We start from the raw sequence: 18885 nt of genomic DNA on the forward strand, positions 1-18885 counted from the left end.
GTCTACAGACCGCGTCGATCAAAGGAGAACCCTGGAAATTATTCCTGAGAACTTACCTGATGGACTACAGAGCAATGCCTCATTCTACCACCGGAGTATCCCCTTCAGAACTGCTCCATGGGTGAAGAATGAGAACGAAGCTACACTTAATGGACATGCCTGCACCTCCCATGGATGAGCACGCAGTGCGTGAAAGAGTGAAACAAAAACAAATAAAAACAAAAGAATACACAGATGCTCACAGACATGCCAAAGCAAACGACTTCCAGTCCGGTGACCAAGTACGGATTAGGAAGCCATGAAAAGTAAAGAAAGGAGAAGCCAAGTTCACAGAACCAAGGACGGTTGTGACAAAGAAAGGCCCAAACACTTACCTTCTGGACGATGAAAGGATCTGGAACATGGTTGTCTGCACTGCCAGAATTGACCCCAGATACTGACTCTGACATAGCACGGGAGTGTACTGCATCAGAGACTGACAAACCACCTGACCCTAACCCCGATAACCAACCCAGACCTACCAGGAGTAGAAATCCACCTAGCTGGACCAAAGACTTTGTCATGTGAATGTGGATGGAAAAATGCTGACCACTGTAATGTAGACAAGTTATTGTGTTATTGAGTACAGCATCTTATACAGAGGGTATAATATGGTGAAGTTCTAATCTACAAGAAGTTACAAGAAGTATTCTTTGTTGAAAAGGGGAAGATGTTGTGTCCATATACATTATATATTCATTCATTCAATTCATTTGATTATTTTGCATTGCATTATTTCATTATTGCATTGGATTACTACATTACATTATGGTACTTACCTGAGATTACGTAGAGGCCCTAGAGGGCGCTGTATTGTTATATGATACCTGATGTAAGCTACGCGAAATGCATTGTGGAGAAGAGTTACAGAAATGCTGAAGACACGCTTCCCTGTTCCTATACTTCTGTGTCTGATGTTTAATTCTTTTAGCATCCGCTACACAACAAGGCATTCAAGGGATCAGCCCCAGCATACCTCCACAAGATCTTCAAACCCTACATGCCAGCCAGACCCCTCCGTTCCGCTACCTCAGGACGCCTGGCACCTCCCCCTCTTCGCACTTGCGCTTCCCAGTCACGTCTCCTGTCTGTATTTGTCCTCATAAAATAGAAATTACATAATATATTTTAAAAAGCTTAAGTAAATTATGAACCATTTAGGTTACGAAGCACCATGTAAAATTTGACAGCTATATCTATAAGTAAATACAAACCATTTTGAGTACGAAGCACCATGTAAAATTTGGCAGCTATATCTATAAGATAAGTTGGAAAAAATGTTTTTGTAAAGGAATTTTTGTAAAGTAATGTAATTTAGAGAAAATGCCAATTAAAGCTAATTTTGTGCTTGGTATACATGAAGCTACTGGAATAAAACATCTAAATTAACTATTTAAAGTAGCTTCTGACCATTGTTTCAGTCATTTTATGAAACTACAGTAGTTGTAGAAGCTAAATATCATAATATCTCAAAATTGACTGATCCAGTCAAAATCACCCTTTTCACCTGTGGTGCAAGATGAGAACAGAAGAAATATTCCTACATAATTATCTATGAAGTGTGGATCTTGAATGTGGATCTTGTCTGAATGCTGTTACTTTAAACAAACAAGACCAGGGCTATGGTCGTATAGTCAAAAAAATTACGTCCTATGTCTTTTCCTAACCATTTTTCCTTGACCTTGATGGAAAACGTCATGAGGTCAGGGAAAGATGTGAAGGAGAATTCATAAGGACTTAGGAAAAGACAACTGCGGTGCTAAGAGAATCTGACAGCACTTAAACTAGGCTACGTAATTATGTGACGGAGGATGTTATTGACGTGGGTCTGCTGTGGTGAAACTACAATGTTCCAAAGATGGACTACTAAAAGCGCATCTTAGATACTTCGCCCCATGCGTTCTTATCGTGTTGTTTCATGCAGGTTATATAAATGTGGACAACCCGGTGAAAAATATGTAGCATATAAATATGTAGACGGAGTATAGCACAGTGGGTAAGGAACTGGGCTTGTAAGGTCGCAGGTTCAATTCCCGGGTAGGACACTGCCGTTGTACCCTTGAGCAAGGTACTTAACTGAAATTGCTTCAGTATATATCCAGCTGTATAAATGGATACAATGTAAAATGCCATGTAAAAGTTGTGTAAGTCGCTCTGGATAAGAGCGTCTGCTAAATGCCTGTAATGTAATGTAATATTACTTCATTACCAAGGTTGGAATTGAAATAAAAAAAGGAATATAGGCTACCAGTCACAAAAGTGAAACGAAATGGTTGTCACATTGAGAATGGTTGCTCACGCTCACCCTCCTGTCCACTCATATTTATCAACATGAATCCCAATTAGTATGATTGTATGAAAATAATTGTTACATTTATGCAAGATAGGCATAACATGTTAGGCCTACAAATCTACTACTGTACATATCATCATTCTTAAGTTTCAAACATCTTGAATTAAAAACATCAACTGGCTAAAAATGTCTCATATCCCTTTTTCTTGAAAGACAGACTTCTATGTTATGATTAATATACTGATTATGATCTGATTATAAGCCTATGCATATAATAGCTTAAGAACCACCACACAACTCAGTCATGTTGATTGTTTGTTTTCGTGAACGGCCGAATGGTGTGTTGCTTTAAATGTTGCTGCCGCAAGGAATTGTGGGACGGCATAATCTCCTTTCCTTTCGTAAAGGATGGTCCAGTGTACCCTATGCTAAAGGAGATAAGAAAGGAAGCACTGAAGCACCTTTCCTTAGCATTTAGAGAATTCGACCAGCTCTAATCATGGCTGCCACTTAGATACTTCTGGGTTATTTCACTCACTTTAGGAACCTTCCTAAGCAAAAAAGACTATTTGACCGCAGCCCAGGTTAAAACCTAGTATATGGCTGTACCTAACACACATGATCCAGCCGACCAATGGTGTAACTTCATAACTCGGCCGACCAATGGTGTAACTTCATCACTCAGTCACAGACATTTGCGTTTGTAGGGCTGGCCCCGCTGTTGCGGTCCAGCCAAAAAACATTTATTTTTCAAAAAGAAACAAAAAATACAAGTTTCTTTCTTACCACCATGAAATACAGCTGTCACACAGTCAGCGCTACAACTGGTCTGAAAGACAAAAGAAATCCTGGAAAGTTCTGGGCTATGTGTGTGTTCTTTGCTAAAAAGTTGGGTAACCTGTAGGGAGCAGCACAGCATTTAGGCTTGAACAGGACCAAGCAAGTGTGTATACTGACTTTTTCCACAAATTATCCCGGTTAAGTTAGCCAATTAGGTCTACACACCAGCACCACTTCACCTGTAGATTAGACCACATCAAAAGAATCACTGAAAACTGTATCCTCCTTTCCTCCACTACCAGCTCGTCTCCTCTGTGCCTCAGAAACCAATCTTTGTGTCCTCCTTCCTTCCCTCCCTCCCTCCCTCCCTCCAAAACTGGAGGAGACAAGCAAAGCGGCTTCAAGCTCAGCTCCTTGTCTCCTCCCGATGAAGGATACATCGATGTATGCTACCGTGGAAGTCTTTTCACATTTCTAGGTGACTTCATCGTGCTCATGCCCACAGTGATTGAAAGACCGTCCCACAGAGTCTGACACTATTCAATCTTTAGAAACTGGAGATGGTGGAAAACTTTAATTTCTCCAATTATCCAAGATATTTAGCCAGATTTGTGTGTGGTTCAGTAGGTTATTATCTGTGTGCGGTTCAGTAGGGTATTATCTGTGTGTGGTTCAGTAGGTTATTATCACACCTAGCATCCCACCCAAAAGCCACATCGCCTCCAACGGATAACAAAATGTTCATTATTGCGGATCATATTCTACAGACAAATTCGGCAATTTAAGACAGGGGATCAGGCTTATTTATTTGATTGTACATGAATGTTGCTTACACAAACATGACTAAACAAAATAAGCATGTAAGCCATCATTATTTCAATGTAAATAAGCATGAACATATTTATTTAACCAACCGTTCCCAAAAGACTTATTTATTACTAACAAATGTGATTTCAGATATTTCAGTGGGAAATAGATGTTTTTCAATGTGAACACTGAACACTGGCAAACAATAACTCAGGTAATATGAAGTTCCTATATAGGCTACGCTATTTGCATAACACGGCGGGACGAAAACTGCACTTTGCGGTTTCAAAACGCTCTTCACAAATCAGTGGAAAGTCAATGGATGACGTCACAGTCACTTCGTCCGTATTTTTTCTAGCATATGGTTCACGCCTCCGAACTCCAGGACGTTCTCTTTTAGTGCAAAGTTACACAAGACCCATTCATTTGAAAAGCTGTTTCTCGACTGTTGAAAAGGTGAACAAAATGGCAATGGTTTCGATTAAACGGATTTTGATCACTGAAAGTGTGGATCCATGCTGTACGAAGATCCTGCAGGATAATGGCATTCAGGTTGCGGAAAAGAAAACTATGACCAAAGATGAGCTCATTGCTGAAATAAAGGTAAGTTAAGCCATAGGCCTATCTTTTGCATCGAATCGAATGTTTCGTTAATTGTGTTACGCTTTTTATGGCAACACGCAGATATAGCCAACTAATTTGTTATCTGTTTGCGTAATTCACGTTAGTAGCAAAAACCTATGGAGGCAGTTTTACTTAATTGTGGTTGGTTAATAATGCTTTTCAGCTGAAATGATAATCGATTAGACTCTTAACATGTGGAAAACCTATCCCGCTTGGAAGACATTTTGAATGCATCGGTTACTTTTCCATGGAAATGAAGGTCCACAGATTTCAATCAATTATTTTCTAAAAGGTAGTTATTCCTCGTCAAAAATTGTACAGTCAACCCCATCTGGTCGCCTATGCCGCCTTTGAGTCAGTCTGATGCAACAATACCGAGGCTTACAGCGGCTTCTAGGCTACTCACGCTTTACAACTTGCAACGCGAACCACTTGTCTTCCAAATCTTATGAACATTGCATAAATGTCGGAATTTAGTCGCATTTGCTTTCCCTGTTGCTTTCAACGCATGGGTATGATCCATCCTATTCTTGTGTAGCTATGGTGTACCAATTGTTTTTGGTTGTTCTACAAGTTAGAGACAAACTAGATGAGCGTTCCTGTAATATTATTTAGTATAAATAGGTTCGTATGAAATAGGCTAGGTTGTCTCAACCAAGGCTAATTGATTTTAAAAACCACACATCGAACGACACAGTCTTGACGTTTCACAGATATTATAATTATATTTTTGCAATACGTTAAGCTTTGTGTCAGGAGATACAAAAAGCCACAAAAATTTGATTAACACATATTTTACCAAACTAGCTTAATGACAGAAAACAAAATGCTAGCTAATGTTACATTCACTTAGTCTACCAAGGGGCGAGCGGCTGTCTTTGTCTGGTGTTTTAACACTGGCTCTGTCCAGCAGACCTATTTCACTTTGTAATGCCTCAAAAAAACCCAGCTCCCCTTGAAGTTTCTGTGTCCCTTGATCTTGTTTTCCTAGTTCCAATCAAATCTCGATGAGACCAAATTTCAAGATGCTTGCGACCAGACAGTGTGTGCCCACGTATCCTCCTCAAAGTGCAAAGCATGCACACTAAGGAGGTATCCCTGCCAGCTCACTGATTTTTTCTTTTATTTTCAGATAAGAAATGTTAAACAAGCACCCATGAACATTTGATGTGTTCATATTTTACCCAGTTTAGCTAGCATCTAGTGAAAGCGTTAATCCATAGCATATTCACTATCGAGTGAATCTCGTTACAGTTAAGCGGTTAAGCGTTTGGTTCATAATATGTAGGCTAATTATTTTGAGTCAAAAGTAACATTAGCTTTACTTCTTTGATTCTCTGGCATACGTACATATTTGTAAACCTAGACGAACGATGGTTTTATATTTTGTATTTGTTTCACCCTGGCTAATTTAAAGCAAGCCGAACCTGTCACTAGCATCCTAGCTGAGGTAGTGTTCATCATTAACCCCTTTTGTGCAAACCCTCTGGTGGCCATGACAGCAGCGTCCTGAGATTGCTCAACTCAGACATTAAGTGCTCCTGCGACTAAACTATGAGTTTAAAAAACAAACTCTGTTTTCTAGCTTTATTAGTAGACGATAAACGCCAACTACGCTATATACAGAGTTTCTAATTTCCTCCATTTAAGCACCCCTCCCTGCAGTCCCATCTACAACTACAGGTGAGGCCAAAAGTTTACATACACCTAGGCTAAAGACATTCAAACTAAATTTTTCACAACTCCACACAGTTCTTGTTACTGTACATTTCCTGTGTTAAGCCAATTAGGGTATGTACTTTATTGCCATGAGGTAATTTCAAAATAATAGCGAAGAGACTGATTTATTTCAGCTTTTATGTACTATATCAGATTTTCAGTGGGTGAAAAGCTTACATATACTTTGTTAGTAGTTGGTGGCATTGCTTGTCACAATACTTTGGTGGAATTTTTGCCTGTTCCTCCTGACAGAACTGGTGGAACTCAGTCACGTTTGTTGCCTCACACTTTTTCCTCCATACAGAGCACTGATCATTATGATCAACAGTTCAATTAATCTGACCAGAGAACACTCTTCCAAAAGACTACTTCTTCGTCTTGATGATCACCTGCAAACTTAATTCAGGCTTTTTTATGCCGGCCTTAGAGTAGGGGCTTCTTCCTTGTGCGACAGCCTTTCAGGCTATGGCAATGTAGGATTCTCTTAATGGTTGATGTAGGCTAGGTACTTTGGTACCTGATACCTCCAACTCCTTCACCAATTCCTTTGTTGTTGTCTTTGGGACATCCCTAAAATGAACCCCATCAAGTTTTTTTGCCCCAGATCCCGATCCAAGTCATTTAATATAGAGTATCTGCCGATGCCGAGTCCCGATCCGATACTTGTATTTTCCTAGATAATACAACTGCACAGTGCACACTTCAAGTATATTAAAGGAGTACCATGGTGATTTTCACACTTTCTAACACGTTCTTTTTATGTGCCATTTGCACAAGAGGCATTGAAGAAACACAATGAGTAAAGTATTAAATATGTCCGTTCTGTATTTTTGGGGAAATATGCGTTTTAAATTTATCGTCCTATTTTCAACCGGTAGAGAAAGTTGTCAACTTGGTACGTCACAAATACAGTAACCACTCCCCTTTCCACGCCTCGTAAACCCATGGATAACTCGAGACCCATAGTTTGCGCCGCTGGCTTACAGGCAAGACAATGCAAATATTTGACTAACGTTAGGTTCACTTAAATTAGAGTGCCTTTTAAAAAAATTATGCACATTTGTTTTGTTGTTGCCTAAAGACAACTGGGAAGTGTCACGTTCAACCACCATGTTACTCCTTTAAAGTTATTAAAATCAATCTCTAATGTAGCTATATGCTTGGCAATTGAATAGCTCTGCAATGCATTAAGATAAAGCCCGTCCTTAATGTTATTTTTTCTTTTTTCTTTTTCTTTTTTTTTTTTTTACAAAATAACAAAGTAAACAAACTAAAAATATTTTTATATGGCTCTTATCACAATTCCAATTAGTGCAGGATTGTAGTAAAACTAGAACACTCAAAATTAATAATATAGCCTAATCACAATTCCACTTCGAAGTGTCTGAAATGTAGTGTCGAGAGGGTAGGGCGTACTGTGGCTCTAAAAGCTCCAGAAGATGGCGAAAACCTGCATTCTCTACCACAGCGATGGGCTGGTCATACAAAGCGATGAATTCAATTAGCCTACCCTCTCTGTAATATTTTTGGCCTTGTCGCTGTCTCGAGGAAATTTCTCTCTCCTTTTAAAAGTATCCTCCAGTGTTTGTTGCTTTTGTGCATTGTCACGCCAGTGATTTTAAAGGTTGACACCGTGTCAACATGAGAGTATCGAGCATAACACCCCTGGTATAGACGAACGATGGCTTTGTATTTTGTATTTGTTTCAGCCTGGTAAAATTAAAGCTAGCTATAGTGACAGGTTGAGTCTTCACTCAACCACCACAATTAAAACAGAAAAATTGTGTTTTATTAAGTATGACAGCATTAAGAAAAACACAAGATGAAATGCAATCTATCGTTTATATGTGATTCTGTTATTTTCTCGGCCTAAAATGTAGGCCTAATAGTTTTTGTATTTAAAGTGACAATCTGGAAGATTTCAGTTTCGTTCTCTATGGCGGTACCAATGGCGAGAAGCGGTAATTGCAGGTGTGTTTTTGGACCTCACTTCCCATAGCTCCAACCGGTTCCAACCAGTGTTGCCTGTGTGACGTCAGTGAGTTGGCATGCCAACTATAACACTTAGGCTACTATTTACTGAATAAAAAACGGTTGTTATAAAAGTAACGTTATGTACATACGTTGTCATTCGTTGTTTAACATTAGGCTAACTCAAGATGTCTTTACACTGCCGAGCCGGGTTAAAATGCCGTAGCAAACCTGGGGTAGAATTAGTGATGATCAATTTCTGCAAACGTTCTTTATCCACCTTTTGCCCGGTATGAACATCTTTACACTGCAGAGAAGAATTTGCGGGATTCGCTGTGGCTCGTGCAATTATGTATCTCGTGCACAATAAGCAGTCTTTTTCGTGAATGATTGTTGTGTGGTATTTTTGAAACAACTGCCTTGCAAAATGTTACCCCTGGTGTTTCTGGTTTTGCCAGCTAAACTGTTCGAGAATAAAGCTGAGCTGGGTGTTAAATTAGCAATCAGAACAAGAAGAATAAAACAAAAACAAAGGAGATTTCATCAAAAAGGGCATAAAGGCTGAAGGAACATATGAGGAAGCGTAATAAAATAATAACAATGCTAATCCATACTGCCGTAGTCTTTTATTTAGTTTTCTCCTGCATGACGTTTTAGAACGTTTACAATCAGACGTCTTGGAATTTTGCAAGTTGCACCCAGTCTCGTTGCGAATCATTGATCTGAACTGGCCTTAAGTTAGCTACACTGCAACGTTGCAACAAGGTAGCATTGCATTCGAGAGACGGTTTGCGAGGTTGGTAGCGTTAGCTAGCATTTTTTTCCAATTGTTAGCCGACATTAGATTGTGTTAATTACATTAGCTAGCTAGCTAACGCAACGTTACCTGATATGAGCGATGGATACTGTGCGCAACGTTGTCTAAACTAATGCTGTCTTTCTTGACATGGTCCGGTAGCTGGCGTTAGCTGTGCAAATAGCTATGTAATTTAGTAAAGTTACATTGTCATCAAATGTAATACGAAATCTACATCAACAAATAATATGATCTCTCATGTTACACAAAAACTTTTTAGGGTTCCATAACTCCCCCAACCCCCCCCTTCTCTGTTATTGTAATGCTGGCAGACACCGGAAAAAAACAGTACGCCGCTCACACACAAGTGAGTTGAAGAGCGAGGCTGTTGCGTTAGTTCCGCCTACCCTCTCTGGCGGACCAACCACTGATGGGTGATGGAAAACGCGTCACTAACTGCGCCGCTTGTGATTTTTTCCCTGGAATGTCGCCACAGACACCCAAGTTTTTTAATCATGAATTATGATAATAATAATAGTATAAATTAATATAAAAATAGGCTCAATCACCATTGTGTTACCCAATGCAGCGATAGATAGTGACTTAAAAGACATTTATTTTAATGAAAATCTTTTACTTTAATGCTATAATGAGTATTAGTGAACTTAAAAGCAGTTGGATCTAATGTTTGAGAGTTTCCATATGATTAAATGACTATCCTTTTAAAGCAATTACTTGCTTATTGAGATATGTATGTGTGCATATATATATATATATATATATATATATATATATACACATACACATACACGTATGTGTGTGTGTGTGTGTGTGTATAATATATACACTCACCGGCCACTTTATTAGGTAGCCTACACCTTGCTAGCACCCGGTGTGGTCTTCTGCTGCTGTAGCCCATCTGCTTCAAGATTTGACATGTTGTGCATTCAGAGATTCTCTTCTGCATACCTGAAAAATCCCAGTAGATCAACAGTTTCTGAAATACTCAAACCTGGCATCAACAACCATGCCATGTTCAAAGTCACTTAAATCACCTTTCTTCCCCATTCTGATGCTTGGTTTGAACTTCAGCAGATTGTCTTGACCATGTCTACATGCCTAAATGCATTGAGTTGCTGCCACGTGATTGGCTGATTAGATATTTGCGTTAAGGAACAGATAAACAGGTGTACCTGAAAGTGGCCGGTGATGGTATATGTCCATGAGGGATGGTGCTTTCCCCGATTGAGGGATTGCATAATGTGCTCGATTCCAAGTTACAGTTTAACTACATAGTTTAGGCTCTGTTGTGAATATATTCAGTAGTTGGCTAGCTAGCTATCTGTGAAAATAAATAAATACAAACTGTATACGGCCATCCAGTCAATATCACACTGGATGTTTCCTAGATTTGATATAGCCAGTATATTTTCTTGTTTTAAGAAAGCTAAAGTTGGTTATAATATAGCAGCAATTTGAAAAACAGAATGAAACTTTGCCTTCGAAGATTAAAAATACGAAAGACAGTACAATGGCAACAGTTTCATCAACTAATTCAAATTTAGCAATGTCACTCAAAGTGAAAGCCATCAAATAGCCATATCTCAAGTGTGCGGTTTAGATAATTGGGAAAATGGTGAAGCGAAGAAAAGTTAATGCTGAAGGTTGTGTTTTTGAAGAGAAATGGATGGTGGATTACTTTTTTGTGGAAGTGAAAGGCAAGCCCGTTTGCTTAATTTGTGGAGAACCTCTTGCCGTTCTCAAAAAGAGCAATATTGAGAGACGCCTGCAGACATGCAAGTTATGCTGCTCTTGAAGGAACGGCGCAGCGGAGAAAATCAAGGAGTTCGGTAATAATCTCGCTGCACAACAAGAGTCTTTCCTGCGAACTAAAAAGGAGCTGGACAATGTCACAAAGGCAAACTATGTAGTGAGTGAACTGATATGGTAAAAGACTGAGGCCGTATTATGAAGGCAAATTTGGAAAGGAGTGCATGGTTGCTACTGCACAAATACTTGCTCCAGAAAACCTTTAATTGTTTCAGAACCTTAGCTTGTCTCGCCGGACTGTGTTTGATCGTATCAGTGACAAGGCATGAGATATTGAGAAGTCTTTGCAAGATTCTGATTTTGAGTTTTTTTCATTTTACAACACACAATCAACACTAGCCAGCTACCAGCTTGACCACCCAACCACGCTTGATAAATATTATGCATTCTATGTTTTTACAAAAATGTATGTTTTTACTGTATTCTATGTTTTTACTTGTATTCTATGTTTTTATTTTTTGTTAGCCTATATATTGTACTTAATTGCCTTGGTACTGTTTTCACTGCTGCACAACCAAATGGTTACATAGGTAACCTCGGTTCTAGGAATAAATGTCAACACGCCACTGTATGGGTCATCCTTGCCGAGAGGGTGAGCTACTAGGAGACTGAATAGCAAATTAACCACCACTACGGGGCGGACACGACGTCACACAATAAGTAGGCTATTGCTTCATGTCTGCTGCTCATTCTCTTTTGCCGACTGAAAGCCATGGAATTCTCTGAGTGACGATGCCGAGTGGTGTGTTGACCTTCATTCATAGAACAAATGGTTACGCAGGTAACCTTGGTTCAATTTCATTTCGGTCAACATGCCACTGTATGGGTCAACAGAATAGCAAATCAGTCAGGAGCGGGATGTAGTGGGGTAATGAAACACCGCCCAAAAATGCGGTCTCAAATCTAAACCACATTATTTAGATGCCCTTCTTCTGAAGGAGCAAATGTAAAGAGCAAATGGAAAAATAACCACTGGGTGATTAAAAACACCCCGAATCCTAACAAATTATAGGCCTATTCAAGGTTGCTCCGCTGCCCAGAGGACAGAGGAGGCAACTGACGTAGACAACGCCACGTCCAGGCGATGAAACCTGGCAAACGTGAGGGATGAAGCCCAGCCAGCCGCCGCACATATGTCAGATAGCGGGGCACCACAAAATAAAGCCCAAGAGGCAGCTACACCCCGAGTGGAGTGAGCCACCACACCTGTGGGAGGGGGCACACCACCGCTGCTGTATGCCATGGAAACTGCATCTACAATCCAGTGGGCCGAACGCTGTTTAGATAAGGCCTGGCCCTGCGCAGCCCCCCCATAGCAAATAAATAGATGGTTTTCCTCACAGCTCCTGTGCAGGAAACGTAAGACTGCAGGGCCCAGACAGGGCACAGTGAGTGAAGTCTGGCCTCCTCAGGGGAGAAGCCTATAAAACCAAAGACCGAGAAACGTATGACTGCGAGAGGACCTTGGGCCGCAAAGCAGGATTAGGAAGCAGAGAAGCCGCAGAGCCACCGTCACCCAGCCGTAAACAGGAGGGGTGTACGGACAGCGCATGCAGCTCGCTTACATGCCTCGCAGAGGCAACGGCGAGCAGGAAAGCAGTTTTTAGGGAGAGGCGCTTCAGACTGAGACCGGCCAAGGGCTCAAAGGGCGGCTCGGTGAGGGCATTTAAAACCAGTTGTAAGTCCCAAGAGGGGAGCGAGGTCAACCTAGGTGGGCGAAGCCGTCTGACTCCTCCAAGGAACTGGCTGGCGAGAGGGTGCGAACCCACCGTCAGGCCATCGATGCGCTCATGGCAGTCAGAGATAGCAGCCAAGAGATAGCAGCTACAGTCTTCAAAGAGGGACTGTAGGAACGCTAAGATGACTGGAATGTCACAAAAGACCGGGTCAGACCCTTTTTCCTGGCACCAGCGGCTGAACCTGCCCCACTTCCCGGCATAAAGTGCCCTCGTAGAGGGTGCTCTTGATGCCTGAAGTGTCCCTAGCACCACTAGATCTAGGTCCCGTAGCGACCTCCGTCCAGGGGCCAAACATGCAGGCTGTAAATCTCCGGGTTCGGATGCCATAGCAGGCCCTGGGCCTGCGACAGCATATCCACCCTGGTCGGAAGGTGCCATGGGGCACCCACCAGCAGCTCCCTCAAGTCTGCCATCCAGGTCCGATGGGGCTAGTCGGGAGCAATCAGCAGAACTATTGCCTTCGACTCCCTGATCCTCGCCAGAACCACAGCCAGGAGAGGAAAAGGGGGAAAGGCATAAAGCAGCGCTGGAAGCCACTGGTTCACCAAAGCGTCCACACCCAAGGTCCCCACTGGCCCCACTATGGAGTACCACAGGGGACAATGAGCATTCTCCAAGGACGCAAAAAGGTTCACCTGAGCCATCCCGAAGCGAGACCAAATGGCCTGCAGAATGTCTGGGTGCAGGCGCCATTCCCCTGGTCTGCCCCCCCCCCCCGGACAGCAGATGGGCTGCCACATTGGCCGTGCCTGGCAGGTGGACTGCCCTCATGGACACGCCTTGAGCGTGTGTCCAGAGTAGGAGTTAGCGTGCCTTGGCATGCAGGGTCGGAGACCGTATACTGTCCTGTCGGTTGATGTAGGAGACAACCATGGAGCTGTCTGTTCGAACCAGGATGTGCCTGCCCCAGACCACTGGGAGGAAATGGGCCAGTGCCCGAAGCACTGCCTCCATTTCTAGAAGGTTTATGTGCCTCCCCGCCCATGGGGGGCTCCACAACCCTTTCAGGGACCGATCCTCCTAGATCAGGGGTTTTCAACCTTTTTTGGACCAGGGACCCCTGTGGAGACGAAAGGAGAAACCAGGGACCCCCTCAATAATAAATGAAAATGGTTTGTGTATGGGGGATTTTAATCTGTCGTTCAATCTACTTAAACAGTGTCATTGAATGAAAAGATGCACAATTATTAATGATTCATTAATATTAAAAATAAATGTAACGTTACCTAAGTTTAATGGGAAACCTGACCCTGGTGGGAGTCACACACCTGATCTATCCTTTGGGAGATTGCGGATAAGCTAAGTCTCAGGTCATTCTCTGGTTGTAGTCGTGACTGGTATTTTTTAAATAGGTGAGGGATGAGAATGCACTTTCACACAAATAAGTTGTGGCAAAGGGCAAAAGGCCTTTGAGATGAGATCAGGGAATTCAACCTGGCAACCAGTCCAGAATTGTGTGAGTTTTTGTCTGGTAACTGTTCTTGTGAATGCTATCACTGGACAGTTCAATTAGCGGGTCCTCTTCAATGCTAGATAAACTTGAGCCATGTGTTGCATTCTCTGTGAATGGAAACTGAATCCACGTTCTGTCACAACGCCAATACTTCGACTCCTGAAAGTACTTTTCAAACTGTTTTTCAGTTCCTTTTAGGTGAGCGCAGATGATGCGCTTCACAAGTTGTGTGATTGCATTGTTTTGGGCGATCTCTTCCAACGAGGAAAACATGGAAATGTTCCCTTCTGCCACTCGCGACTGCCATCTCTTGACTTTTTTTGCAAATCCCTCGAGCTTGTCATACAACTGAATGACATTCGCGTTGCGCCCCTGCATCGATTAATTCAGCTTGTTCAATTCAGAAAAGAGATCTGTGAGATACGCTAGTTTTGACAACCAGACATTGTCTTCAAAACAGCTGGCCCATTCGCGTTGGTTTTGGGAAACCAAAAATTCATGTATTGCTAAGCACAATTCAAGTACTCGTGATAACACAGCTCCTCGGGAAAGCCACCTTACTTCTGAATGAAATAAAAGAGCGCTGTACCGCTCGCCCATTTCCTCGCACAGAGATGCAAAAAGACGTGTGTTCAATGCCCTTTTCTTGATAAAGTTAACAACCTTAACGACTGTTCCAAGTACATCACTGAGTTCAGGTCTTAATTCTTTGGCGGCAAAGTTTTCCCGATGCAGCACACAGTGTGTCCACATGATTTCAGGGGCAGCTTGCTTTACATGCGCCAGTAGGCCACTATGGCTACCGCTCATTGCTCTCGCTCCGTCAGTGCACAAAGCTACACATTTTGCCTAGGAAATATCATTATCTCTGAAAAAGTCATCAATTACTTTGAAAACATCAACACCGGTAGTGCGACCGGTCAGCTGTTTGCAAAATAAAAATTCTTCCGATATCTTGCCATCATCAATGAAACGCACGAAAGCGATTAACTGTGCGACGTTGGCGGTATCTGTTGATTCATCCAATAGGCCTATTTCACATTTCCGCGTATGTAAACTGGATGTAGGGGTCTCTTATTTCCGGTTATCTTAACAGATACCAAAACAATGGCAGTGACGAAGAGCTTTTTTGTTTTGTAGCGTTCCCCTGTGTACCAATTCAAAAAAGAATTTATTTGCCCTTTCACAGCTTTCCCACAGATGTACTCCAAAATAAGAAAAAAACTTGCTAGGTAGCATGACTGTCATAATGTTGCAAACTAACATAAACTAACCCATTACGATAGCTAGCTAGTTAGCTACTGCTTTGTGAATAAGATTACACTCGATATTAAACTTTTCTCCTCACATACATTTGGGTCTAAATGTCTGAGTCCCCTACCAACTCCTTTGTTTTATATATATATATATATATTTTTTTTATCATTCATTGAGAACTACCGCAGTTTCAGTCATGGTACTTGTTACTCAAGAATGTCATAAAATCAGTTAGCTAGCTTTATTTTGTTATGATTAGCAAATTACGTTTTAGCCAGCTAGCTTGTTGGCAAGCACATATTTGGATATTCAATGTTGAAACTGCAGATGCACGTTTATTTTAGTTGTTAATTGTAATTACAAAATGTATTGACGACATCGCGAGAAGCCTACTTAAGATATATCAGCTGATTTTAAAATGTGTGGGTAGTTTTTATCAGCCATGAAAACAAACAGCTCGGTAGTGAACTGGACACCGGCATTTCACAGGCGATTTGACAAGCAATATAAATCTTTATTAGAACAAGTACAGCACAAACAACGTCACAAAATAGTAACGGTAGTACAAAATTTAGTTCAGAGATATTTCACTTCGGTGTAATATAAGTAATTTTGTGGAGCCTAACGCATTGTACTTACATAGCTTTGCCTCCCCTGCTGACCGTCAACGTTAACAGAATTGCTCTTCCTCACAGCTGTCAGGCTCCCTATTCATTCATTTTCGGGACAACCGAGAGGAACAGAGACGCTGTTAATGGACAGCAGATGTTGCTTCACGCTACGAAAACACAATGGAGTCACCTCCAGAAAATAATTTAGGTTATGTCGAAGTGAAATATCTCTTTAATCGGCTAACTTGCTGTGGTTAGGAAGCTAGCTATTTAGCTTTCTGGCGAACCAGAACTAAAGTTATACTTACCTTCATAACCAAATATAAACTTCTCAAAAAAGAATTTATAGCCCGTGTCTAGTTTAGACCGCTTAACGTTCACTGGCAATGCTTCGACAATGCGGGTAACATCGGACATAGTGAACTTTGGCAGAGCTATTAGGGACTGTGAGGACACGTCGCTGTTTAGGCTCAATTTTTCGCTGTCAGAAATGGACTTGCGTCCGTAGCAACGGTAACTGGAAACAAAGTATCCCTACATCCGGTTTTGGTCGCCATCTTGTGAAATAGGCCTATTGTATTGCAAATTCAGTGGACTTAAGTTTTTCGATCAGCTGAATTTTGACATCATATGCCATTTCATCAATTCTGCGGGATATTGAGTTGTCAGACAAAGGAATGCATTTGAGTTTATCCCCATATTCTGCTCCAAGCATCGTTTTGCAAATGTCAATGGCAGACGGCAGTATTGAAGTCTCTGCAACAGTGTGTGCTTTTTTACTTTGCGCAACTCGTAGTGCCACTTGATACGAGGCTTTAAGGGCGTTGGAACTCACCTTCAATGTCTTTCTTATCAAAGACTGCTGATCTTTGAAAACCTTTGAAAACCTTTAAGCACTCCTTGAAATAATCCAAAGGTTTATTTTTCAGACTGCTGTGATTCGTTTCAAGGTGTCTGAGTAGCTTTGCGGGTTTCATGCATTCGTTCGAGAGGCGAGCTGTACATACGACACACTGCGGCACTTCTACTCCACCCTGTTCTGAAATGTAAATCCATATTTCAGGTATTCCTCCCGGTATTTCCTCGCTGCTCTCTTTCGCTTTTCAGGAGGCTCGGTTGTTTTGGATGTTGAGCGTGCGTCCCCTTCGGATGTTGACGGTTGATGTTGATCAGAGACAGGATCTTTTCTCTTCAGCAAAAATTTGTCCATGTCTCCCCAGCTAGCTAACGTCAGCTAGCGTTGACTAGCTCCCTCACACTCTTGATTTTGGTAGGTACAACTCAAAAGATAGTTAGAAGACAGTCTCAAGAAGCTCTTGATAAACGATTTTCAGCAGAACAAAATCCAAATAGTAAAATTTCAACAGAAATATTTAGAAACAGTAGCGTTTCCAGCTCACATGCTCACAGACCGCGATTGCACTGTATAGAATCCCCCGCACATCACCACGCGAACGTGTGACGCAAGTTCAAAGTTTCTAACTAGTTTAATTCGTTTATCAATTTCTATTTATGTAATATTAATAACAAGTTAATTAATTATAAGAGTAAACTTATTATTGGGATGGCAGGTATGCCATCCTGCCAAGTTACGCGTCTTGGGAACACGGGGTCTTAGGTTCAAGCCCAGCTAGGGACACGTTTCTTTAACCTGCTTTTACCCTCACTAATAATTGTCTACTACTTCTCAATTATTGCTTTTGCAGCATATCTACCTGCCGTTCACCGAACGTATACACTGAATTATGACGTACCGTCTGCACGTTCAGTTATTAACCGGCTACAATATTGCAAAGCCATATGGATTCAACGTTCTTTAAAACCACAGACAGGTTTGCTAATGATATTTCACGCATTGCATAGCTATGTCATGGTGCTGCACTAACAAAGTCACAGACTGGTAAACCTCCGGTTGAAGGATTGAATCCCGCCTCGTCCTCCGGCAGATAATTTCCTCTTTTACACTAACGTTCTCTTACGCTTATATTTGCTTTACCAAAACTCACTCATGGCCCCCCTTTTGCATTTCATGACGGCAAATGTATTCCTTTTATTAAAAAGTTACACCAGTTCACAGCTGTGCCATTTCTACTAACTACATTTCTTCACTTGGCTACTGTACAAAACCTTCTTATCAGCAAACGCCACGTTTCTACATTCATGTTACCTCGCCCTGTTCTCTATCTAGCCACATACAAACAATTACTACGTATGTACGTTTTGCAACTCCCCATTAAAACATTACATTTAAAAACATGATTCACTCATAATTATAACTACTAGTACTGAACATGAAAAAAACACAGCAGTGCAATAGATTTCACACGTTACTTAACCCTCCACTTTAGCAGCTGGCGCTTTATAGCGACTGTTATATATACCGTTCGATAAGGAATATAAGCTCACTCATGGTCACTCCATTTACTTCGCACTATACTCCGTGATCATGTCAATCAATATGCAATTTCATCATTTCGTCCTAATTTCTCTCACGCTGTTGTTATTTTCTCATATGCAAAGCCTGCTGGGACATATGCGTCTGCTCCTATTCTCCACTATCATGTTTTCCGGTTCTAGTTTAGCAAAACAGCGAAGAGGATTCCTACCTGCAGATAAGCCTATCAAAATGCCTTACAAACCTTACAAACACTAAAAGTGCATTTCCACGAAATAACAGACAACGGAGCAGGACAGAAGGCTACACAAGTTGCGACCTAGGGAGTTATAATTCTACGGGCTTGCTGATTCTTTTGTCAGTCAAGGCTCGTTGGATGGACGTCAAATCCGTGAGTACATACACTGGCCATATTTCATATGCGTTTCTGATACGTTTTACACTTACACGCCACCGCACCCTTTGTCACAGCCACTGTTTTACATATATAGCAAACCGAAACTGCTAAACAGTACACGCTCATCAGACTGTACAAATTCACACAAGGATAGCCATAATTCACAACCGTTTC

General features: G+C 41.5%; 1 protein-coding gene across 1 annotated transcript in view; it reads left to right on the forward strand.

Moving 5' to 3' along the window:
• The first annotated feature begins 4239 nt into the window (after positions 1-4239).
• The window catches only part of phgdh (phosphoglycerate dehydrogenase), an 89907-nt gene continuing 75261 nt past the window's right edge, over positions 4240-18885 (forward strand). Inside the window, exon 1 of the mRNA XM_035409101.1 lies at positions 4240-4522. Coding sequence (XP_035264992.1) covers positions 4385-4522 — 138 coding nt within the window. The 5' untranslated portion in view covers positions 4240-4384. The remainder of the gene's footprint in view (positions 4523-18885) is intronic.

The sequence above is a fragment of the Anguilla anguilla genome, chromosome 3 (genome assembly GCF_013347855.1).
Source record: "Anguilla anguilla isolate fAngAng1 chromosome 3, fAngAng1.pri, whole genome shotgun sequence".
NCBI classification, from domain to species: domain Eukaryota; kingdom Metazoa; phylum Chordata; class Actinopteri; order Anguilliformes; family Anguillidae; genus Anguilla; species Anguilla anguilla.